This window comes from Anabrus simplex, chromosome 14 (assembly GCF_040414725.1).
Source record: "Anabrus simplex isolate iqAnaSimp1 chromosome 14, ASM4041472v1, whole genome shotgun sequence".
In the NCBI taxonomy this organism is placed as follows: Eukaryota; Metazoa; Arthropoda; class Insecta; order Orthoptera; family Tettigoniidae; genus Anabrus; species Anabrus simplex.
The window spans coordinates 94,513,625-94,540,474 of NC_090278.1; the positions used below are offsets into that span (position 1 = coordinate 94,513,625).

General features: G+C 40.4%; 1 protein-coding gene and 1 long non-coding RNA gene across 2 annotated transcripts in view; one reads left to right on the forward strand and one right to left on the reverse strand.

Annotated features, from left to right (window-relative positions):
• LOC136885601 (uncharacterized) overlaps positions 1 to 26,850 on the reverse strand; it is an 89,428-nt gene that overhangs the window by 40,240 nt on the left and 22,338 nt on the right. The window contains exon 2 of the long non-coding RNA XR_010861571.2: positions 513 to 615. This is a non-coding gene — a long non-coding RNA (uncharacterized lncRNA). The remainder of the gene's footprint in view (positions 1 to 512; positions 616 to 26,850) is intronic.
• On the forward strand, positions 1,228 to 25,656 carry LOC136885250 (uncharacterized). Its single transcript, XM_067157728.2, has 3 exons — positions 1,228 to 1,353; positions 19,333 to 19,494; positions 25,469 to 25,656. Exons 1-3 carry the CDS (start codon positions 1,249 to 1,251, stop codon positions 25,625 to 25,627), a joined length of 426 nt encoding a protein of 141 aa, XP_067013829.2. The 5' UTR covers positions 1,228 to 1,248; the 3' UTR covers positions 25,628 to 25,656.

Genomic DNA, 26,850 nt, shown 5'->3' on the forward strand with positions numbered 1-26,850 from the left:
GATGTTGGGGTCAGCACAAACACACAGCCCCCGAGCCACTGGAATTAACCAATGAAGGTTAAAATCCCCGACCCGGCCTGGAATCGTACCCGGGACCCTCTGAACCGAAGGCCAGTACGATGACCATTCAGCCAACGAGTCGGACACAGCCGTAACTGCACACACAGTGCAAGGAAACACTGTTATTAAGACACGCTTCAAAGAACATATAGCAAAGAATAGTTATGTACATAAAAATTATTTCAAACCTAAGTCTAAGAATTTACAGAGAGTTATAATGTATTTATTTATATAATTCTGTATTTCCCACATCACTGCATTTAGTTATACATTTCAGATTGGATCCACTTTTATTACACGTTTTCAATATTACCTAACCCAAGAAATAACACGAATGTAGGCTCACTTGTTTACTGATGATCTGTGTTACTTTTAGGATTGTAGTTTCTGTCAACAGTAAAACGCACTGCCATAATCTACATAACAAGAAGAAAATCAAAAGAAGAACTCACCCTCAGCTCGGGAAAATGAGTGAAACATACTCCTGTATTCTTCGTAATAGTTACATTTTCGGTTAGGATTTTCGTCTTCCATGAGTTTCTCCTGCCGTCATTCCTAACAAATAAAAATATTGATGTATAGTACGTCGTGATACTCACAACTTTGTGGCAATGTATTTAAATTATTAACATTATATTTCCATAAAAAATATGCTATACGGTAACGATTCAATGAGTAATTTCCTTCCTTGAATTTCCATCACTTACTACATGAAAATAACATACCTAACCTAAACTATGAGGTCTCATTATCTCAGTAAGAGCTGTTTTTATGTAAATTATGATAAATTTAGAGAAGTATTGTGCAATATACTTAAAAATAAAGGTCTATCTTTTAACAGAACGCTTTCAATTACTATGTATTACATTCACAAATACAATTCATAACATTCACTTAGACCGCCCTAATTGATCAGCTGGTTGGCTTGGTGCGCTTCCTACAGTACGGCCTGCACATCACAAAAGCAGTGTTTATTTATTTTCTATAGTTCGGCGCTCTGCCACTCAACCGTCAGATTCCAACTCCGAAAAAAATTGATGTATGACAGGAATTGAACACCGGAACAGAACGGAATTGTTTACTACTACTGAATAAAGTGTGTTGTGACGTTTTATGTTATGCTTCCAGGGCCCGTACCTGATCAACGTGAACAGGGTGGAGCACTGTGAGGGCGAGAACGTAAACAGTATGATAGACTTCAAAGTGATTAAACGCAAGATAAGCAAGGACGAGTTCAGGTACGACGTGAACTATACCCTGAAGCTACCATTCAGTGATGACATCGGGATGATTGTGAGTACTGATATCAGTTAAGCATTCAGCAAGCTCAACGCTGCACTGCACTTCATCATCGTCATCATCATCATCATCATCATCATCAGGTCTATTTACGGTCTTAATTCATCTCTGAGCTGCTTGTCCGATAGAGCTACTTCCTCTGGGTTGGTACTGTAAGATTTGCTTCGGGATTCTTTCGCTTCTCATTGTTGATAAGATCAGAGACAATACGCGACACTTACGGATTTCGCCTTGCTAAAATAGGACACAATTCGACGGTGGCGCTCCTAGTGACTTGACCTGAACAAATCGCGCTAAATTCAAATATCAATGGAAATGTATATACGGAAAAGGATAAATAAATTACGTCTAGAAAGAAAGTGTTATTGAGATATTAATTTCGAAGTGCTAAAGCAATTCTGGATAAATGAATGAAAAATTATTTAAAAGGTTATTATTCAAAGACTGAAATTAGACACATAAACGAGATATGAAATGGCCTGCTGTGAAATGGCTTGATTTTTCATTTATGCATTACTTTTTTAGCTTTAGCATTCCTGCCTGAACTTTTACGGTTGGATTTGTCCTTTTTGTCATTTAAAAACATTTTATCATCACATTAAGACACTTGTCAATAAAAATATCAGCACATTCCTTACACACATGATGCAATGAAATAACAATTAAAATCTGGACAATTTTCCTCTTAACATGAAGCCTACTAACAGAAAGAAAATCTATAAAATTCCGGCTTTAATCTGAGAAGAGGGATAAAAGAAAGAAAAGTATGAAAATGTTGTCGATAGTGATGCTTTGAGGAATATTTACGTATTTACGTACAATTAGAGTAAAAATTTAACATATCCTTGGTTGTATAGTCGAGGATTTCTAAAGTCGCTGGCCTGGAAATTATCTGAACAGATCTTATAATTCTTATATAAGCGTAACGTCCCTTCTTTCTTGTACACCTTATCCAAATCACTTCTGTGACATTTCAAAACCCACAGATCACACCTACAACACATCGGTATTGAAGGTTAACTGCTGTACTATAGAATAAAATATGCGTATTACATTTTATGCCAGTTAAAATATGGGTCACCGAGCTCGATAGCTGCAGTCGCTTAAGTGCGGCCAGTATCCAGTAATCGGGAGATAGTGGGTTCGAGTCCCACTGTCGGCAGCCTTGAAGATGGTTTTCCGTGGTTTCCCATTTTCACACGAGGCAAATGCCGGGGCTGTACCATAATTAAGGCCACGGCCGCTTCCTTCCAACTCCTAGGCCTTTCCTATCCCATTGTCGCCATAAGACCTATCTGTGTCAGTGCGACGTAAGGCAAATAGAAAAAAAATCACACGCTACTATTTAATTACGTCAACTCACTGAAAACGCATAAATAACACCAAAAACTTCACACAAAAATACACGTGCTCTTATGAGAGAATCAGTACTGTTCAGGTCTATCCGCTAGAGTGAGCTCCAATAGCTGTCCCTCGATATCTCGCTCAGTGTTGCGTATTATCTCTACTGTATTTGATAAGATCCAACGGGGTAGAATAACATAGGAGCGGCTGTATGAATGCCATCAGCGCTACTTGGGTAGGCAAGTTCATAAAAGGCAGCCATGTCTTAAGATGCCAAAAGAAAGTGAGTTGGCGCGAGAAGATACGATCAGGGAGATTGTGCTTTGCGATTGAACAACGTCTGTATTATGAAGTGAAAAGTTATATTTTCGCCTTCAAGAATGCCAGCCGTATGTTCAGTGTACGGCTGCGCTAGTAGGAGTAAGGTGTTGAGTATGTATGGTGATTGATAATGGTTCTTTTTTCCGACTTATGATAAATGATGATTTCTTGGTGCCCGTTTATATTTTGCCCTTGAGAGTTCGTTTTGTTGGTGGTATGATTCAATGACTTTTCTCTCTCTCTCTCTCTCTCTCTCTCTCCTTAATGGTCCTGAAGGCTACGTGCCACTCTCCGTGTTTTGTCCTTTGGCTTTGGTTTGATGTAAGCCTATTTCAGTCAAACGTACACCAAGCATGGTAAATACAGCATTTTACAGCTGTTTGTGAAATTTATGAAGTGTTTCTTGTAGATGTCAGTCGCATTAATATTTCAAATTAGGATACACTTTATATGAACAATCAAAGTTACCTTTCAGCTAGTAATCCCAGTACGACACGGTAGCAAGAAAAAAGTGATGTTTCCCCTATATTATAATAAATAATTACATTGAACAATTATAGTGGTTCACAGGGGAATGCAATACGTTTAAAAATATGATCAGAATGAGATTGTACCCTGGTGCAGATCCCTTTCGCTTTAAGGATTTCCGTCATAAATACTCATTTATGGCCAAGGATTTTATTGTAATTTACGCTCAACCAGAAGAGCCAAGCAATATACTGTTCTTTTCCGATTTCGTGCCCTATATCACTGTGTAAAGATTCTCCTTATATCCTTTTCGAACCACCCTGCGATTAGCTCGTCGTGATGTTCGCTTCGCGCCGCAACATGGATGAAGTTGCGCTGTTCGCACTCTATGATTATTAATGCTCTAAGCTTTCTGCTAACGGTCTTTTACCTTTCACCAGTGATTCTATAATTGGTATTTTCTAAACTTTTCGTCATTCGAGAGCCAACTCCCCTTGCTTATCTGACCCCTGGAAACATGGCGGACGTTCGTTCAATTAGGCTAGCTTCAGCCAGACAGCGCTTCCGCCTCTCTATGTAATTCTAGCTCACTGATACGATCCTTTCAGTAGAGCGATGCTGGTAGAGATTATTGTTCTAAAAGGAAGTCCCAGCTGGGCAACCGAACTTTTAGTTTAGGTTAAATAAAGAATAACAGAGAACAGTATTGCTCTTATGACAACAGTGTTGCCATATCGAACGACTCTGCTCAACAGCATCACGGGAAAACTGTGGCATATATCGGTACCCGTACTTAAGTTCAAAATAAAGGAAGGAAGAAAGTAAGCTGCAATATATGTATTTTTTTAAGGCTGATGACACACGGAGCGGTTTTTGCCGAGTCGGCGCATGTTTCTGTTGTATCAGATGGGATGAAACAGACACAGCGGTGCTCGCCGATAGGCGGCGGATTTGGCGACTCGCCCTGTCATTTAGCTGGCGGTGCAGCGAGCGTTTTGAAAACTTTGTGCACGCTCTAGCGCCAAGTCGGCCGTGGCTGAATTTACGTGGCGATTGCATCATTGGTAGGTATTCCTGTATTAGATATCATGAAGTATCTTTGAAATTCAATAATATACACGTAAAAGGACTTTTGGAATAAGAATAAGAACAATAATTTATTTTTATATAATGTTAGCTAGCTTCCTCACCTAACGTCGCGCTCACTAATGTGTTTTGTCCACTGTCTGCTCGATACGCACCCGACGACTGTTTATAAGCAGTCATTTTAGATGCAGATCGAGGAGGCAGTGGTTTCGTCACAGTCGGCAAAAACGGCTGTGTGTATCAATGCACATATAAAGCCTCAGTATTGAAGTTCAAGGCAAACCGGGTGAAAATAGAGAACAGATAATTTGTATAGGCTCGGGATGGTGGATGCAGTTACTTGCATTTAATAAATTTGCCCAGGCAACGCCGGGTACTGCTGTGTTGTCATATCGCGCCACGAAAAGAATGGTAACAATAAAATGCGCTTGTAAAAAAATGGTAAATATGTGGCAAAAATAAAATGCGCTTAAGGAACAAAAGCTAAATAACAAAACCAAGCAGAGATAAACATCATAGCGAATTTCTGCATCAGTACAAGTCATGCCATAATGTATCGCTGCACACCACAGCATCAAAATCTTCAGTCAACTGCTGTACAGTACAAGAATATTAGAACACACACACAAGCTGTCGGCGATTCACAGCGTAACGGATTACGCGTAAGGAAAACGGCGGAAGGCAACAAAGCGATGGCTGTTCCTGCCGTTGTGCTTCCTCCCTGCGAATGTACTTATGAATTAGAGAATGTTAAGTAGTTATTTTAGTAAGAACATGCCTCATCCATTTTCTTTCTTTGATAATACAATATAAAGTGCATTATAACATTCTTTAATCACGAGGAATTATGGGTGTCTAAGAGGGGGAGAACTCATTCCTTGTAGGTCCATAAGAGCAATACTGTTTTCTTAAAATGGAATGAGCTATAGTTACCACAGATTCAAAAATGGCGGATGCCGGGTATGGTGATATGAACAACGACATTAAAAATATAGACTGCTAATCTGATGGCCATCTTTGAATCTACTTGAACCACTGGCAGCCATGACACTTGTAGGCAAAACATATGCTTATTTCCTCTGAATCTGCCATAGAAAAGGCTCTGCAGAAGTTGTTGTGTGTTGGAGTACGGTCTTTGAGAAGGTGTGCACGGTTAAAATAAATAAATAAATAAATAAATACATAAATAAATGTAGGCTATGAATTCAGTCGAATGAAGTCAGGCGAGGTTTGACCAAGAGAGGTCCGGTAGAAATATTAAAGTGGTAAACCTGGTAGGATACCGTATGTGGAAGGAATGCTACACTCAACCAGGGGTCAGGTGTTCTCAACTTTAGAATCTGGGGTTACCTCATTTAGTGGCCCCTTACGACAGGCAGAGGATGCCGTAGAGATATTGTACACCGCAACCAACGGACGTATGTGCTGCATGTCGCACAGCACTTCTTAGAAAGTAGCCATAAGTAGCAAAAAGCATAAAACGTAACAAACCAGACAAAGAAGCAAAATTCAAAAATTATACCAGAATGACACTGAAGGTATGTCATGAAAAGGCAGTGGTATCTCCCTCTACGCGTGTGAATTCCTCAATGAACTGCTGCACGCATAACATGTCTTTCTGTAGCGAATGACTTTATTGTTCGTGCATGACGCCGAATTATCCATTCTTCTACATACGTAATTCTCGTTTTAACCAAGCAAATGCTCACCATATTCACAGCGCTTATTTCATTATAACATCAATGCAACATTAAGCATGTTTGAAAATGTCGTGTTTATTCTTAAATATATCTTTAATTTGCAATAACGTATAATCTCATCAATTCATTGAACTGATAAGGGCTAACTGTCAAGACTAAGAAGTAGCAGCCGCCATGACAGTTGTAGGCAAAAGTTAGTTCGCTGTGCTTCAACCAGGGGCGCTGTAACGAGTATGTTTAGCAGTCTATATATCTTTAGCTCGTTGATCTTTAATGCCGTTGGATATGAATCAGAACGAGTGGAGTAACAAGTATGGAGTGGTGGCTCAAGAACATCTATAATAGTATCAGACCTTAATACAAAGTGAACATGGCCGACGCATTGGTTGAATGTAAAGAAACCCGTGTTACATAAACATAGCCTTCTGATTACCGTATCGAATCGTTAAGCTGTCAATAATAACGTACAAATTTAAATATCTGATGTTAAGTTAAAATAACAACAGAAGGAGATCCATCTCAAAATATAAATCATTTCGAACAAATGTCGCCACTAAACACATGTAACGCAGATGTCTATAAGGGTGTTTTTGTGATCATTTTAAGCTGTATATACAGGATTGTGAACGAGTACATTGACAATGTTGTGAGATGGACAGCAGACAGTGGGGTAAAATGTCAGGTTGCAACCTTTACCAAGAGGAAAGTCCTCTCAGTTTTAATTAGCCTACTGTGTTGTTGGGAGGATCAATATGAGCACCTAGGTGTTAATATAAGGAATGGTGTTCAATGGGGTAACGAGGTTGTAAATAAGGAATGCACATCGTTATGAGGGTATTTACGGGTTGTAGTAAGGATGTAAAGGAAAGAGCGCGAAAGTCTCTGGTAAGGCCCCAACTAGAGTATGGTTCCAGTATATAGGACCGACACCAGGATTACTTGCTTTGAGAACTGCAAAAGATCCAAATGAAAGCAGCACGATTTGTTCTGGATGATTTCTGACAAAAGGGTAGTGTTATGAAAGAGTTGCATACTTTTGACTGGGAAGACTTGGGAGCAAGGAGACGCAAGATCTTTCGAGCTGTCAGTGGAGAAATGGTGTGGAATGACATCAGTAGACAAATAAGGTTGCCCGTAAGGTTAGGGCTGCGCAGCTGTGAGCTCGCATCCGGGAGATAGTGGGTTCCAACCCCACTGTTGACAGCCCTCAAGATGGTTTTCCGTGGTTTCCCATTTTCACACCAGGCAAATGATGGGACTGTACCTTAATTAAGACCACGGCCACTTCCTTCCAACTCCTAGGCCTCTCCTATCCCATCGTCGCCGTAAGACCTATCTGTGTCGGTGCGACGTACGGCAAATAGCAAAAAAAGATTGAATGGAGTTTTTAAAAGTGGGAAAGACCATGATATTGAGATAAAGCTGGCTCAGTCCGGTGGTATTTGAAGGTGCTCAAGTACGTCAGCCTCGTGTTGGTATAAAAGAACTCCTGCGGGACAAAATTTCGGCACCTCGGCGTTTCCGAAAACCGTCAAAAGTAGTTAGTGGGATGTAAAAACAAAAACATTATTATTATTATTATTATTATTATTATTATTATTATTATTATTATTATTATTATTATTATTATTATTTGTTTATAGGACAAGAACTAAGAGATTGGAGGGAGATCTTTGGTAAATCTCCAACTTCCTTTGAAATAATTTAAGAAAAGGTTAGGAAAACAACAGGTAGGCAATCTGCCACCTGGACGACAGGGCAGATCATTCGTGGTTGATATGTTTGTGCACTAATAACACTGATACATCAGCGATACTGAACACTAATTGTATCACTAGAATTCTGTCAAGCTCATGCATTACATGTAAAACGTCAATTATGAGGTTATAATAGGGTGTATCAGTTGAAAAAAATAGCAGGGAAGGTCAATAATATCCTTATTTCGTGGATATGACATTGAAGAAATAAAAACCGATATCTACTCTATTTTCTGCCAAACGTAATTCTTTTCATCCTATGTATGTCATATCACACGACATTCCTGATTCTTAAAGCAGTTTGCAATGTTTATTCAAGAGTCCTTTACTTTGGGTAACAGAACCAATAAATACCATCTAGAAATACCCTATATTTAGATAAGCAATATGTGAAAAATTCACAATATACGTCTCTACGATCCAGGAAATAAGTAAGACAGGACTGTATCTTAAAATAACAGTGCTGGGGGAATATCTGATGCGTTTCATAGAGTGACAGTTTCAATTCAATCAATCAATCAATCAATCAATCAATCAATCAATCAATCAATCAATCAATCAATCAATCAATCAATCAATGATCTAAATTTAGGACTGTCGTCCAAGTGGCAGATTACGTACCAGTCTTATCTTAAATGATTTCAAAGAAGTTGAATATTTATCGAACTAGTGTGGATAAAGTAGAAGGCATCCTTCGTAAATTACTCCTGTCCGCAATTCTTCTTCCTATAAATCAATACGTGTTTTAGAAATACTGATATATGGTCCCTTACAGTAAGTATTTATTGACCAATGCGTTGGGTGTTAATGAGTTTTATACGAATATTCATTCGCCACCAGGGAACTTCAAATCGATTCTACTATAGTTGGGCCCACGAGAGTTGAAGTCTGACATTTGAGCGGCGACAGCAGTAACTACGAAGTACGCTGTGTTGTCATAGTTACTTCAGTCTGCAGCATATTAAGTCACCTATGTTGGCCTAATACAATTCAATAAACTTGGATCCGTTTAAGGTGCTAATAAATCCGGCATTTAAGACAGCACACGTCATTACCGATAAATGTAAGATTTCATATTCACTAAACTGACAATAACCTCAACAGATGCACATGTTAAATAGAGAATAGAACTGCACAATAGCCACTGATTATCTTAAAAAAGAAAATAAACTAACAACGAAAATAACATTCAGGAAACAAACACTTACATTATTATATAAACCAGCAACAACTAACACAGTACCGCTCCGAATAATATGACAAAAGCGACTGAGAGCAAGCCAACCCACGTGGAGATAGCTTCCTTAAATGTGGCATCTCTGTTACCGTTGCCGTGGCAGCAGATCGTTTTCGAGCAGCGTTAGTGAACTTTTTCTCGTTGGTGGCGCTAAACATCAGACTTCAACTCTCGTGGGTCCAACTATACTGACAAGGGACACCTTTGACCTCGAACTCTCGGAACGGCACGAAACCATGCTTACAATAACAAGCAATCATAAACAAAACAGTGCGTCATTTCCATGCAAAACGTTGCCTTCTACCTTAAGTAACATTTTAATACAGAGAAAACAAAGTAACAAGATATCAATACCATAGGAAGGAAATTATATGTAATTTAATGACGTCAGTGTATCATTACATTTTCAATCAGCAGCGCCAAAAAATATCTGCTTAAAATACTTATAATAGCGCAAGAGACACATATACAGCAGTACCACACACCTGAAAGTGCTTATATTAGTCCTCAAAGTGCGGATGCGGGATTTCGATGAAGTGGTTAAAACAAAGAGGAGAGATCATGTGCACACATCACTAAAGCCACGTTATCACATTCCAAATCGCTTTCGTATTCACGCAGTCCAATATCAAAAGCCACACTAATTACATTTTCGAATGATGATGTTGGTATGTCAATGACATAACCTGGCTTTCCCCAAGCATACTGCAACATAGGCTTATACGTAAGTCCAGCAAATTGATTGTAAATCACAGAGTGAAGTTTCACGATGAAATAACGATCATGTACCTTCACTTGTGGTTTGGCACCTTGTAGTCTTACAAAATCAGTAATCCTTCTGATATAGAGTTTATATTGCTGAAAGAAGTAAACATCAAGGGGTTGGCAATATTTTGTTGTTTTCGGTGGCAATATCTTCAGCGAAACATCTTTGTTTGGAAAACTTGCACCTAGAAGTGTACGATCTGTATGACCTGCCCAGGAATCACACAACAATAGGCTCTTTTCATTTGTTACATGTCCGCCAAGGACTAAAGTTAGAAAACGTTTTATGTGTTCTTTAGTCATTTTTCCACTTTTGCTTGCCTCCACATGAATGTTTCGTGGACAGGTTGTTTCAAGTTTCTTTAAAATATTTGGACCGTTAGTGCCTCGTGTCTCTTGAAAACAGATGTACAACTTGTTTGCTAGTCTGCCTGCCATTGATAAAGCCACATCAATTGTGTAGCTGTGGGCAGAGCTATGTACAAACTGCAACACACTACCTGTAGTTTTCTCTCCTCTGTAGGACAGTGTTGATGCTGAAGACATGTCATACTGGAATTGACTCTGGTCACTGTTCCAAACATTACCTTTCTCCACACCCTCCTCTGTTATAAACATGTTCACTTCTTCCACAATCTGTTGTGCCTGTATATCACTATCACTATCACTATCAGCCATATTCAATCGTTTTTACGATGTGGCCTCTTTAAGTCCGAAGCAAGGTAGGTTTTCATGAGGTCTCTCCATCTGGGACGGTCTTGAGCGATGTTCTGCCAAATGATCCCAGTAATCTTCCGGATGTCTTTATCCCATCTGTCCGGTGGTCTTCCCCTTGGTCTGAGATGATCTTTCGGACACCACTCAAGCACAAGCTTTGTCCACCTATCATCAGTTCTCCGAGTAACATGGCCTGCCCACTGCCATATAATGTCTGTGAAAAAAAGTAAAATGGCGGCATGTGTGTGTAATTGTGTCTCATGTTAAGGAATCTGTAATTTAAGTGCAATAAACGTGTGCAGAATCATAGTTTAATATCAGCGCGTTCTTGTAATGTGTATTCAATTTTCCATACTGCAATGATTACTAACTCTCTTACATAATGGCGACCGTGGCAGGACGGGAAAAATTGAAGAAAGAAAGATCGCATGTGAGACGCATGTTTACGCGGGCTATCGGCCAAGTGAAACAAAATCTACAGGAAAATATCGTAGATAAAGTGGAATTGGAGTCGTCGTTCAACATATTGGAAGATAAGGCAAATCGTCTCTTCAAACTGGATGAAGAAATCCGTGAATCTTGGTTATGTGAGAACAAAGCAGAAGAGGAAGCCTACCAGAAAGACTACGATGACGCAGAAGCCGGGAACTCTACAGGTGGGAGAGATTGTGCTGATCGAGTCAGATGGGGTGAAGAAATTCAACTGGCCCCTCGGTCTGGTGTTAGAAACCTACCCAGGAGCAGATGGCAACGTAAGAGTGGCAAGAGTAAGGACTGCTCATGGTGAAAGGATTAGGCCACTTCAGCGGCTTTATCCTTTGGAGGTGTGTGCAACAATGAAGCCACTGCTTGTGGAACCTGATTCTTCATTGAACGTCCAGCCAAAAGATTCCGAGGTGTCTGAGGTTGGAGGGAAGATATGTACAACTACAAGATCGGGGCGTTGTGTGAAAATACCTGACAGACTGAACTTGTGAGGAAACTGGAAAAGGTTGCAATTTTGTGTTACTTTTAAAATTGCAAGGTGGGAGGATGTATATAATCTCTGTGAAAAAAAGTAAAATGGCGGCATGTGTGTGTAATTGTGTCTCATGTTAAGGAATCTGTAATTTAAGTGCAATAAACGTGTGCAGAATCATAGTTTAATATCAGTGCGTTCTTGCAATGTGTATTCAATTTTCCATACTGCAATAATTACTAACTTTCTTACAGTGCCTTCTGACTACAATATTATCGTCTTCTATGTCCTTACGTGTGACAGATGTAGTAACATGCCTGGATGAAATGCCATATTCAGCCTTGAGATGGTCGATAAAGGAAATGGAAGCTTTGAAATTGACCAGGCCAACCATTTTATCCCCTTCTAGTGCCCACATCTGCAGATGCCAGCAGTGAACTGTAGATCCATACCTCCTTGCACCATCAAATTGCAATATTACATACTCTTTTATAATTTGTAATTGCGACAGTCTATTTCCTTTGAAATGAGCACCTGGTCCGCGTTTCCTAGACACATAATTTAGAATTAATGTGCAATTTGATTTACTTTTGATGCATTAGTTTGCTGTCCTCGGACACTCCCGGCACTAAAAGCCATACGCCATTTCATTTCATTAGTCTGCTATAGGAATTGAAGCCACGATTGCAATAGTCCTCATAAATGTTGTCTAGTACGCTGTCATCAATACTTTTAATACACTGGATCTCGTCTTTTGGGTGGAGAGAGTTCGTACTCACTTTGACTTTACTGTTCCTGTTGCTCTGGAGATAAATGTCGTGTACTGTTTGAAGAGCCACCTTCAGGTTCAGGTTCCTCCTTTCCTTCAAAATCCGTATATCTGTCCAGCTTAACGTCGTGTATTTCTGTGTTATCGCCATTATATTTCTGAATTATTATGTTATATAATATATCCGCGAACTCCATATCCTCGGCCCCGATGTAATTTCCATATTCAGCACGTCGCAACTTCGTCCCTAATGTTTGGACCACATGCGTAGAATTAATTCTCCTTCATGATATCACAGCACTCTACACAGTTTACACAGTAACTCGCTTGCGAACACTCCAAGAGACAAATGCGTACTGCAGCTGTACCACTCACGCAACTGGAGCACTGGTTAGTGCACCTACACTATGCCACCGTCTAGTGGCACTAGCAGACAAGTGCGGAGTTTTGCATGGAAATGATGCATACCACTGTTTTGTTTATGATTGCTGGTTATTCTAAGCATGGTTTCGTGCGGTTCCGAGCGTTCGAGGTCAAAGGTGTCCCTTGTGAGAGACAAAGATTACACTAGCCTGCAAAATAACCTTTTTGTGCGGTAAAAACGAAAATAGGTGGTTTCTATGAATTTCTTAACGCAGAATTCGAGAAAAAATAGTTTTGGCGTATCACGTCTGGTTTAGTGGCAATTTTACAAAATGTTATTTTCTTCTTACGTAAAATTGTTGATACTTAGTATTGATTAAATTTGATATATTAATGTAAATTTCAGCTTGCAAAACGTAATCATATTTTTAATGCATTAAATACACATAAATGCTGCTTTGCAAGCAAGTAAATAGTATGTATTACGTTTTTAATGTATATTGAAATTCATGAAACTGAAGCATAAAGCGCCTATTTAGTTTCGGCTGTACAGTTGCTTTTAAATTAATATATTCGTACCTTGAATAAAAATTACATGGTTAAACATACATAGTTTAGTTACTTACATTATGTCCAGGTAAGATTCTTTTTCCGTTTTCCGAGGAATTTCCGGGTTTTTGAAGTTCTTGAATGATCTCTAGAAGGGTCGTCCCGTGCAATCGATCAACAGTAATCGGCCATCATATTCACATCCCAGCGTCTCTGATAGCATCGTTCTGCATCTTTTTGATCTTGGTGAAACCTTTCACCTTGTTCTTCACTGACAGCTCCTAAATTTGGAGGGAAATAATTCAGAAGCGAAGCTAAGGAATGAAGCTTAAGGTTCATATTACAACCGAGTTCCTTAAACTTTACCAACATTTTCCTTACAATTTCTTTGTACTGAGGGTCCTTAATGTTGCCAAGGAATTTAGTCACTACATCTTTGAATGCGTCCCATGCCTCCTTCTCAATTTAGGCCATCGTGTCAGTGAAAATTTTATCCTTCATCAGTTTACGAATCTGTGGTCTATCAAATACGCCTTTTTTATTTTTTCATCTGATAATGAGGGAAATTTAGTGGATAAATATTGGAAGCATAGGTTACTTTTATCTAATGCCTTGACATACTTTTCCATCAATCCTAATTTGATGTGCAAGGGTGGAAGTAGAATTTTTTCACGGTCAATAAGACTTACATTCAAGACATTTTTGGATCCTGGTTGTAGTTGTTTCCTTTCTGGCCAATTCACTGTATCCCAATGTTTATCCCGTGCCCTGCTATCCCATTCGCATAGTAAACAGGGAAATTTTGTGTAGCCTTTTTGTTGTCCCAGCAACAATCCAATGATCTTCAAATCACCGCAAATTTGCCACCCATGCTCGTGATATTTAATTTTTTCAAGCACCAACTTCAAGGTCCCGTATGTTTCAGACATTTTTGTGCAGTGTGCAAGTGGTACGGATGCCATAGCATTTGTATTATGAAGCAAAACAGCCTTTAAACTTCTTTTGGAAGAGTAAAAAAAAAACACCAGTTACTAGGATCATACTCTTTCTCTCCCAGTTGACGTAGATGATTTGAAACATTCGTACAAAGTACAAGTTCATCTTCTTGAGTATAATACTTTCGGAATTCTTTGTCACGATTTCGGTACCAGGAAAATGTAACACCGTGTGCCAACATATTCTTTTCGCGCAATCTTGAACCAAGTATTTCACTTTTTTCTTTGGTTAACTCTTAAGTCCCTTATCAGATCATCCTACATACCTCGCGGTCTATTGCGTATCTGGGGGAGTTTGTTATGATATGATGATGTTATTTGCTTTACGTCATACTAACTACTTTTTAAGGTCTTCGGAGACGCCGAGGTGCCGGAATTTAGTCCCGCGGGAGTTCTTTTACGTGCCAGTAAATCTACCAACACGGGGCTGTCGTATTTGAGCACCTTCAAATACCACCGGACTGAGCCAGGATCGAACCTGCCAAGTTGGGGTTAGAAGGCCAGCGCCTTAACCGTCTGAGCCACTCAGCCCGGCTAGAGCTTGTTATGAATTTACCAGAAAATCCCCAACTACAAAATGAAAATGTAGACAGCAATAAACCTATAATAAAATGCAAACAATAACAAATCAAATCACATAGCTGTATTCTAAAAAAAGTTGCACGAGAACATCTCTCAATATTACATCTTACGCAGATACTAAAACACCGAATTGCGTCAAAACTAGAAGTGATAGAAAAAAAGCATCATTTTCGGAATCAGGGCAGCGATAACAGTTAGGTGAATCATTATCAGAATCACTGTTATGAGAGAATTGAAATCCGTGGCAGAATTAGGTTTCTAAGAAATTTCTTGAACGAGGTAGGCTACTATATTTAAAAAGGCATGGTAATTCATTAAAATAAACGTATTTATAAGACAAGTGTTGATTTATAGGAAGGAGAATTACAGACTGGAATAATTTACCAGGCGTGCCTTCTACTATATCTACACCAATTCGATGAATATCAAACTTGTTTGAAATCATTTAAGAAAACACTAGGTAATGTGCCCTTTGGACAACCCTTAATGGACATCTTTGGTGACTGATTAGAAACTGATGCTTTTTGAAACGCATCAGATATTCGCCAGGAGTGTTATTTCCAGGACTATAGGCCTACTAGTTCATAGAAAGTACTTACGTTTTGAATTTTACACATATTGCTTATCTAAATATACACTCTATAACCAAAAAAAAAAAAAAGTCGCACCAGGAATGCGTAGCCCGATTGTAAGAAAATTACGTATGCAAAGACATTCGGACCGAACATGCAAATGATTAAAGTTTCGTGTCCAATGAATGAATAGTGGGAGCTCCCGCGCATCCGAACTGCGCATGCATCAGGTGTATAAAAGGCGCGATTCGGAAGCGTATGCTCAAAGTAGCTGTTGCCTTCGACTGCGCTATCTTAACGTCGGCTGTAAGAATGCCACGCCGAAGGATTCGTGCTCATTACGAGCAGATGTCAGAGTTTGAACGAGGTCGTGCGATCGGATTGAAAGAAGCTGGTTGGTCGAATCGAGCTGTCGCTGGACATTTGGGTCGAAGTGATGCGGCGATCAGACGATGCTGGCAAGCGTGGGTGAGCAACGGCAGGCATCGGCGTCAGGACGGCAGTGGTCGACCGAGGGCCACAACAACACGGGCAGACAGAGCGATTGTCAGAACAGGTATCAGTACCGCAGTCGTTATCAACGATCCAGCGTGTGACCCTCACACATGGGTCCACCATGACCATCAACAGACGCCTGAGCGAGAGGAATTTGCGCTCGCGCCGCCCGTTACGCCGCTTACCACTCACGCCTATTCACCGTCAAGCCAGATTACAGTGGCGCCGCGCTCGAGCAACGTGTAACTGCGCTGACTGGGGACGTATAGTCTTTAGTGACGAGTCCCGTTTCCAACGGTGCCTTGACGACAACCGCAGACGTGTCTGGAGACGTCCTGGCCAGCGTGGGGATCCTGCCTTGAATATCGCACGCCACACAGCCCCACAACAGGGGGTGATGGTCTGGGGTGCCATCTCTCTTGATAGCCGGACCCCTCTGGTAGTCATTCCTGGCACACTGACAGCACAGCGGTATGTTGATGACATTCTACGGCTAGTTGTGTTACCGTTCCTTCAGCGACATCAAGGCCCTACTTTCCAACAGGATAATGCCCGGCCGCACACGGCACGTGTTGCTATGAACTGTCTTCATGCTTGCCCTATCCTTCCTTGGCCAGCTCGGTCGCCGGATCTCTCTCCCATAGAGCACATTTTGGACGTCATGGAAAGGCGATTGCGAACATCCCGGAATGTCGCCGATTTAGCCCAACAGTGGGAGACCATTTGGCACGAAATTCCACACGACACCATCCGGGAACTTTATCAGTCTATGCCACGTCGGGTGACAGCTTTCATCCAGGCCAGGAGTGGACCAACACCTTAATGACGTCCTCACTTTGTAACGCTCTAACTCTGCAATAAATCATTCGACTGTTCTGCACATTTCATCGTTTGTTTTTCTATGTCTGTTCCTCACATCCACCGATTTGTATCGCCATCGGACAATTACTTCCTGGTGCGTCGGTTTTTTTTTGTTATACAGTATATGTCCAGATAGCATTGGATTTATTACACCAAGTAAAGCTCTCTTGAACGGACATTGTAAACTGCTTTAAGAATCAGGAATGCCATGTGATATGACATACATAGGATGAAAAGAATTACGTTTGGCAGAAAATAGAGTAGATATCGCTTTTTATTTCTTCAAAGTCATATCCACGATATAAGGATATTATTGACCTTCCCTGCCTGATACAATTGACGTTTCACATGTAATCCGTGAGCTCGAGAGAATTCCAGTGACAAATTAGAGCTCAATATCGCTGATGTATCAATGTCACAAGTGGACAAATAATTATGTTTCTTACAAATAGACCTCTGCACTACCTGGCCGTGACACATACCTTCCAGAATTCTCACAAGACAGCCAGAGGGCTTACGTCAGCCAGAAAGGCTAGGGTATCAAAGACCAAGGTCGTGAAGCACCCTTGTAGTGTGATTGCTGTCTGGGAGACTGATTACCTCGGATCGAGTAGGGGTATTTCAGTCGCCTTGACAAAAATACTGCAATGTATTCGAAACGTCGGCAAACTGTACGTAATATACAGAAAACAACAACACGGTTGAACCAGGAAAATAAATTAAATGTTTCTACACACCGTGGAAGCTTCACCTCTAAGATACTCGCCAATTGTTCTGAGTTCATAATGCTCTGAAATATAGATGCTATGTGAATATAAATACATAAAACAAAATCACTGGGCACTGGTCGTACTTCTCTCTGTAAATGATCAAAATATAAAACACCATTCTCAACCTGTTCCTTCCCAAAACATACCAATACAAAGTTCACAATTTAGTAACATGCAAACACTGCGTGAATCATAACCTGAAACATACAGTACTTCTGAGTCTGGAACTTCAACATTTAGAAGATAAAACCCCAAACATTCACTGCCAGTTGGAGAGATTTAATTTTGAAGAGAAATGATCAGAATGTCATTAAAATAATATACCCATTATAGAATCACTGGTGGAAGATAAAAGACCGTTAGCAGAAAGCTTAGAGCATACAGTGCGAACAGTGCCATGTTGCGGCCACTCAAACGTCTGAGCCACTCAGCCCGGCGAACGAGTTTGTTTTATTAATAAAAGCATTGTTGAACAGATGAGAAAAACTGACAATACTGTAACAGTGGAAACTTTAATCATTGTAAATATTCATTTTTAAGGTTTATCTATCTCTGTGGATCAGTGGTAGAGTGTGGGCTTGCAGGCTCAAACCCGGCACAGGTGGCTGGATTTTTGAAGGCTGAAAAAAAGAAAATACATTCGACACAACACGATGTCGGCATGTGAAATATATCTGGTGACACATTTGGTGTTTACCCGATAAAATTAATTAAAATTCGGCCATAGGCGCCAAAGAGAGGTTGCGCTAACTCTGCCATCTAGTAGGTCTAGAGTAAAACAGAACGTTGAAATTGACGAGCGGACAGATTACCAATATTATTATTATTCCCAGAGTTGGATTTTTCCCTCGGACTCAGCGAGGGATTCCACCTCTACCGCCTCAAGGGCTGTGTCCTGGAGCGTGAGACTTCGGGTCGGTGATAAACTGGGAAGGAGGACCAGTACATCGCCCAGACGGCCTCACCTGCGATGCTGAACAGGGGGCCTTGTGGAAGATGGGAAGATTGGAAGGGCTAGACAAGGAAGAGGGAAGGAAGCGGCCGTGGCCTTAAGTTAGGTACCATCCTGCCATTTTTCCTGGAAACGAAGTGGGAAACCACGGAAAATCACTTCGAGGGTAGCTGAGGTGGAGATCGAACCCCCCTATACTTAGTTGGCCTCCCGAAGCTGAGTGGACGCCGTTATCACTTTTCAAATTTAATGTCACAGCCGGGACTCGAACCCGTACCTCCGGGAGTGGCAGCTAATCACACTAACCACTACTCCACAGAGACGGACATTATCATCATTTATTTATTTATTTATTTATTTATTTATTTATTTATTTATTTATTTATTTATTTATTTATTTATTTATTTATTTGAACGATTTGTCTTTTGTTGAATTCGATGCCCAAATATCTGAACAAAAGAAACTTCTTGATGTGGTTCATAAATATGATAAATATTCTAATGTATCGTAAACATGAACTTTAATCAGACATATTTTGAAATTACGTTCTTCTAATCGTCGCAAGCCAGATTTGATATTCAATACAGATATATGCGTGGTGAATTTACTTCTATTTTTCTCAATTCTAACTTGTTCCGACTATTTATAAAATGTCACAGTTGTTTCAGATGACAAGTGCTAATGAACCCTAGTCTAACTGTATGCTTCCAGGCCAACATCGACATTAGCAAGTGGGGTATGGGTGGATGGGGCATGAACGCCTACAAGCACGAGTCCGCACAGCCCTGCGGTGATTGCCTCAAGTTCGGCAAAAATGAATTCGGGACGTTCCTCACTAGCTCGGGCTTGGAAGTCAAATGTCCGATTGAGCCGGTAAGTGGATTATTATTATTATTATTATTATTATTATTATTATTATTATTATTATTATTATTATTATTATTATTATTATTATTATTATTAAGAGCCTCCGTGGCTCAGACGGCAGCGCGTCGGCCTCTCACCGCTGGATACCGTGGTTCAAATCCCGGTCACTCCATGTGAGATTTGTGCTGGACAAAGCGGAGGCGGGACAGGTTTTTCTCCGGGTACTCCGGTTTTCCCTGTCATCTTTCATTCCAGCAACACTCTCCATTCTCATTTCGTAGCATCTATCATTCATTAATATATCACTTTGGGAGTGGCGACCCCATCGTAATAATGATTCATTCATTACATCCCTGACCCGGTCACTGACTGGAAAACAGGTTGTAGGTTTTCATTTTCATTATTATTATTATTATTATTATTATTATTATTATTATTATTTATTTGCTAATCGGCCAACTAGGGACCACAATAAATTTCATTTCACATTCTGGTATTTACTCAGTTTTCGATTGATGCAGTAGGTTTTCATTCGTTCGGTGTGGCGAGAACGGCGTTCATCAGACCACTTTGCACCAGTTGCCACTTCGCATCCCGGAAGTTGTAAAAGTCACGATGTTTGTTCTGAAAATGTCTTGTTAGTGAGCGTCATCTGGTCGTGGGCCTATTTCTTCGAGGTCTTTCTTGACATTAACGTTGTTGTTCATGGTTTTGAGCCGAAATTGTTACAAGTTTTGTCCATCGAGAGACATTGAAATGGTCTGCGCTGCTGTTGACCTAATATTTAGGGACTCTTCAATGAAACAAAATGTAAGATGTGGATCTTTTTTTATCATTTTCCTCACAGTATCAATGTTTTCCTGAGTCACAGCTGTTGCTGGGCGACCGGGACGAGGTTCATTTCAATTGACTGCCAACCCCTTGAAAACTCGCGAAACCAATTTCCAACTCTGGTCCCAGAAGGGGAAGCCTCATCAAAAACTCGCAGCAAAGAAAAATGGCAATCTTCGGCACTTAAATTCTTTTTATAATCATAAAAAATCATTGCGCGAAAATCGCGGCGGGACAGATCCGTCTTTCGCCGTGTCTGACTCAGCACTGCCTGTGCTTTTTTCCCGCGCTGTCACTGCCTTCGTGAAGTACAGGCCGTACTGTAGCAAGCGCGGGAAAGCAATCAGCTTATCGTTAGGGGGGAAGTTTAGCACGTGAGTTAGTTGAGTTACAAGTGAATTCGCTGTTTTATTGACATTTTAACGTTGGCCGCATGTTTACTCAGATATATATCAGACTGAGCATTATCGACTGCATTATTAAGTGAAAAGTCCTCAATTAGTAATACCAATATAAAACTGATGAGCCCAGCCTAGCACACGGGGGCGAAACGCTGGCAACCAGGAATGAGCTAGCTGGAAAATTTATAATATCCAACAACGGACCATTTATATTGGTATTATAAATTTACTCATTCGGAATAAATATTTTAGATTCCCTATGGGAATCAACGTCTATATCGAGTCCTCAATTAGTGAAGAAAACTTAGTGTGAGCGTGTATTCACGTGAGGCTATAGGTTAAGAATATCGTTCTGCAGTGTTTTAATTTTGTTGTTTTTTGTTTAATGCTATATGCATAGTGTAAAATGAATCGAGTTAGTTCATTCAGCTTTTTATTATCAACCACGATGTGTATATAATTGCATTAAGGTTATCAGTGGGAGAATCACCATGCTAAGAGTTGCTGTGTGCCTGGCTGCAAAGCCAATTATCTATATAATTATAAAAGGAAGTGTTTGTCTGTCTGTCTGTCTGTCTGTCTGTCTGTCTGTCTGTCTGTCTGTCTGTCTGTCTGTCTGTCTGTCTGTCTGTCTGTCTGTCTGTCTTGTGTGTGTCTGTGCGTGATGCCCAGCAAAATCTACAGCACACAGAGATCTGAAATTTTCAACATAGGTAGATGGAAAGGGGTCCGAATGCACCTCGAAGCCGGAATTTTCATTTTAGCTTTCGTTGGTGAGTTATGAAGGAAAAACCATCGGAAAACGTGCATTGGGATATGATAATCCAACGTGCTGTCACCAAGATTAAATGCATAGAGTCGCTGTCGCTAGGCAACGTACATAAGATAGGTAGAGAACACAATATTCAAGGAGCCATTTTACGTCCAGGGAGTAGGAAACCGTTTTTGGTCTTATATGGTGTGAGGGCATATGACGCTGTTGATGCTCTGCAATGAACACGGCTCTGAAACTGATGACGAATATTATTGAAGCCACCATCATGACTGAGCATGCCGCGGGCGAAGTAGTATTCCTCGGACTGTGAGTCTATTGAGTAGGAAGCCATTTTCGGTCCACGAAACAAGGAGCCCTCAGCCCGTAATATCCAGAAGTGTGTATGTGTGTGTATGTGTGCTAAGCCCAGTCAAATCTTCGGCACACAGAGATCTGAAATTTTGACATAGGACAATCGCTTAAAGTTGTAGGACTCCATCTTCGAAAACGGTACTTTTGCCATTTTCAACTGTACGTAGATTGTTCAAGAGTTCCAAAGGCAAACAATACAGTATACATCTTACCTCCAAATGGAAGGACATTAATAAAGTTTATCCTTAAGCTCTACAAGGAAACAATATATTTTGTATTATATAACATGGTCTTTTACATGGCTTTAATATTATTTGTACCATCCATCAACCCGGTATCTTAAGCATTGAAAGTAACAATATAATAAAAATAAAATAATGCATTTCATGCAGTTTACGTCAAAACGATGCGAGTTAATAAATACAAAGTTTTAATTTGCTTTTAAATAAATAGTTTAAAAACATCTAACGGTTGAATTAATAAACGCGGGCAAAGTCGCGGGCACATGCTAGTATATATACATGCTAGTTGCTTTACGTCTAACCGACACAGATAGGTCTTAGGGTGACGGTGGGATAGGAAAGGGCTAGGAGTGGGAAGGAAGCGGCCGTGGCCTTAATTAAGGTACAGCCCCAGCATTTGCCTGGTGTGAAAATGGGAAACAACGGAAAACCATCTTCAGAGCTGCCGACAGTGGGGTTCGAACCTACTATCTCACAGCTGCGCGCTCCTAACCGCACGGCCAACTCGCCCGGTCAGCCAATTATAAACGAGGAGAGTACACTCCAATATTTGTGTTTTTCTTCTGATGAAGAAAGAGTAAGTTATGGAAGAACGCTGTTCCTAGGGAGAAATTAATAGTGAGTCACCACACAGTTGTATCAACCAATTTTCTGAAGACAAAATTCTGAGGGAAATAAGAGTGTCTCGTCCAGATGGTGATTTAAAATTTCTTATTATATAAAAAAACATGGGTAACATTAGATATATTTTATGTAACCAGATTTACGGCTTATTTGAATTCGGTGTATCCGCAAATTCAAGTCCAATTTATGCATTCTTTTTTTTTTACCATTTTAGGTAGAAATATATTGTGAAATAACACTGCTGAGATTTTTTCCTATCAAATTTCATATCACAGGCAATGGAACAGGGTTATTCCATGAAAACCGAATGTGAAAAATAATTGTATAGGCATTATTTGCTGTTCAAAAATCTACATTTTTAAAACAATAACTGAATTTCATGACAGTGACAGTAAATGTTTTGTTGTTGTTGGAGGTTAGCTTACTCGTAATCTTTTGTAAGAATTTAACTACAGAATATTGCACCACGCAAGGTATTGAACCGATAGATCTGTTAACATAACACAATAGGTCTGATACCTGGAAACTACAGTCACAGGTTCGTCACGTATTTCTCTTGCGACAACAGCGGACGTATTGACTATTGTTCCTTCCTTCCAATAATTGCGGGCACGAGCCAGTTAAGCTTAGGTCAGATTTACGGTTTTATGGTTTCAAGGCTATTTTATATGGCCATTCTCCCGTACTAATGTCAAGGGTCGCATAACCACAAGCAAAAATAAGAGTATAACTGAGTGAAAATCAATAAACTCCATTATTCAGAAATTATCAGCAAAATTATCCGCACTGCCATAGAGTTTGCACTAACTTCGCGAATATCCGCATCCGTGCGTGACGTCATCAGAGCTACAGTACGGCAGTGGCGCTGGGAGAGGTTGCGCGCGCATGTCCCAAGGTCGAGAAACATCGCTCTTTCAAATGAAAAGAATCCCGTTGACCTCAGAATTACGGTTTATGGGCAGCTAAAAACTTTCGGCATAGCCTTCGTATTGCAATGATCCTGATGATGTACTACACACTTTTTTTTGTATGTGAGCATCGGTCTATACAAAGAAGGTGGTAAGTTGAACAATGCGATCTGACACCAGAATCTATTCTAGTGATGTTATGAAACCAGGAATGTTGGGATCAGACAGAAAAAAGAGAGATTTGGATGCTCACGAACGCCAGTAAAGGAGAAACGAATGAAGAAGCCTGAGAGGATACAAGCACGATGCCGCACTGAAGTTATGCGAGAGCGGTTTCGGGGCGGAGATACATGTTGTGGAGAAAAGGATGCGTGATATTTAGTGGGTAACAATCCCACACGCTTGTGGTGGAGTGCGAACCCTTCATAAGTGTCTCATATAAGATTTTCCAAACTTCCTCGTAAAAATATTACGTTTATTATTATTATTATTATTATTATTATTATTATTATTATTATTATTATTATTATTATTATTATTATTATTTACAGTAGATTCTCGAATTAACAGACTGTTAAGTTCAAGATTTATTCGTAAATTGAAAAATATTTAAATCGCGAATCTTAGGAATTGAATTGACAATACTAGTCCCTCGGTGATATTTATCTGTTGTTGTTTGAGTCATCAGTCCATAAACTGGTTTGATACAGCACTTCATGCCACCCTATCCTATGCACAGTTTTCATTTCTACGTAACTACTATATCCTACATCTGTTCTAATGTGTCTGTCATATTCATACCTTATTCTACCCCTACTCTTCTTACCCACCTACATTTTCCTCAAAAATCAACTGACCTGTCCTGGGTGTCTAAAGATGTGTCCTATCATTCTGTCTCTTCTTCTCGTCAAGTTTAGCCAGATCGATCTCCTCTCACTAATTCAATTCAGTGTGTCTTCGTTTATGATTCGATATATCCATCTCACCTTTAACATTCTTCGGTAACACCACATTTGAAGAGCTTCTATTTTTCTTAGTTTTTGAGCTAGTTATCGTCCATCTTTCACTTCCATAAAATGGCACGCTAAGGAGGAAAGTCTTCAAAAACACCTTCCTAATTACTATCTCAACATTCGAAGGGATCGAATTTCCTTTCTTAAGAAAGCTCTTCCTTGCTTGTACTAGTCTGGCCTCCTTTCTTCTGCCATAGTTAGTTATTTTACTACCCAAGTAACAATATTCATCTACTTCTCTTAAGATTTCATTTCCTAACCTAATATTTCCTGCATCACCTGTTCGACTGCACTCCATTACTTTTGTTTTGGATGTATTTATTTTCATCTTGTACTCCTTACCCAAGATTCTGTCCATACCATTCAGCAATTTCTCCAGATCTTTTGCAGTCTCAGATAAAATATCATCGGCAAATCTCAGGGTTTTGATTTCCTCTCCTTGGATTGTAATTCCCTTTCCAAATTCCTCTTTGATTTCCTTCACCGCCTCTTCTATATAAAGATTGAAAAGGAGAGGGAGACGAACTGCAGCCTTGTCTCACTCCTTTCTGGATTGCTGCTTCTTCAAAGCCCTCGATCCTTATCACTGCAGACTGATTTTTGCACAGATTGTAGACTATTAAGACTCAAATGTATCTTCGGTACAAATATTCACCAGCTACACCATCGATTCTTATTTTATCTTTGTGGTCGGATATTCATGTTTATAGATTTTTTAAATACGTGAATAGCGAAGTTGACAAGCGTCTACTGCCTTGAAGTTGTCCTGCGCTGACTGTAGTAAAGGTCAGCCGTTCGCTGCTGTAATGACATGGTGCTGACTTTCTCTTTCCAGGGCTCCTACATGGCGAAGAACCTGCAGTTCGATGGTAAGGTTGAGGGTCTGGACGAGTTGCCTTACGGGAAGTACAAGATGATCGTTAAGTACACCAGAGGTGAAGAAGTAGTAGGATGCTGGTCAGTGTTTGCAGAAATTGAGGAGGTTGTAGCCTGATATTCCGATTTGCGCACAATAAAGGAGAAATCTGTACCCATACATTTCTACATCTGTGTATATAAAACTGGACTGTTTCTTAAGAGAGGCTATAATATCGTTTTACGGTGGTGTCCACAATACAACACACATGCGTAGGCTGAGTACAAGTAATGGAATAACTTATAACGATAACATTCTTAGTAATTTTTACTTGTAATTTACTCCTTGAAATGAAATTGTAATCGCTACACTCTAGTAACTGACATACGCGGCCTGAAAATAAGTTAGTGGCAATATTTTATTACATTCCTTCAATGGAGTCACCTGCAAAGTCGGGAAGCCGTTGGCAAGGCGTTTTCTGTTGTTGACAGGGACGGAGCGATCGGTGCGGCAGTCTCGGGCGGTTCCCTCAACTCCGAAAACAGGTCGAAGTCACAAGGACTCGTGTCTAGTGAGCACGGAGGGTGTTCCAAGACCTCCCAAATGCCACCGTTGCAAGAAGAGCTTGACACTTTCTTTGCAGCAACACGTTAGGACGATCGTCTCGCGCCACATGTAGCTCCAGAAATCGGAAATAATAGTCACTGTTGACTGTTTCTCCCTCAGGCACAGCATGCGTAAGAATAACAGCCTGAAGTCGATATGCCACAATCAGCATAAGCTTCACGCGACTGGGGTGTTGTCGAAATTTCTGTGGACGTGGCGAACCTGGGTGACGCCAATGATTAGATTGACGCTTTAATTCAGGCTCGTAGGCTCGTGCCCACGGCGACAGTACACTGCAGAAATGCGTCTCCTTCATTGCGGTATCTGTCCAAGTGGATGCCAGCCAGTTGATACCGGTGCCATTTCTGTACGTCGATGAGTTGATGCGGAATACAACGAGGCGCATTTCAGCAGTATGTGCCACACCGCTTGCACCCGTGCGGTGTAAATCCACAGTCTCATACCGACCTGCCCGAAACGCCTTGACCCATCGTGGAACCGTCCTATACAGCACATACATCACGTAATCCTGGATAACATCCTGATGCATTTTTTTCCCACGGGCAATCTCTATTTTAATCCACGAACGCTGACCACGCATCCTGTAGAACAGTGAAATCGACACTCTTCACTACAACAGCACTCCCAACTGGATGCCCGTCAAATGCACACTACACACCTGACCGCGCATGCCCGATCTCCTGCGAGTGTCTGGATACCTTGCCACTGCTTTACGTACAGTCCTCGTGCATCGC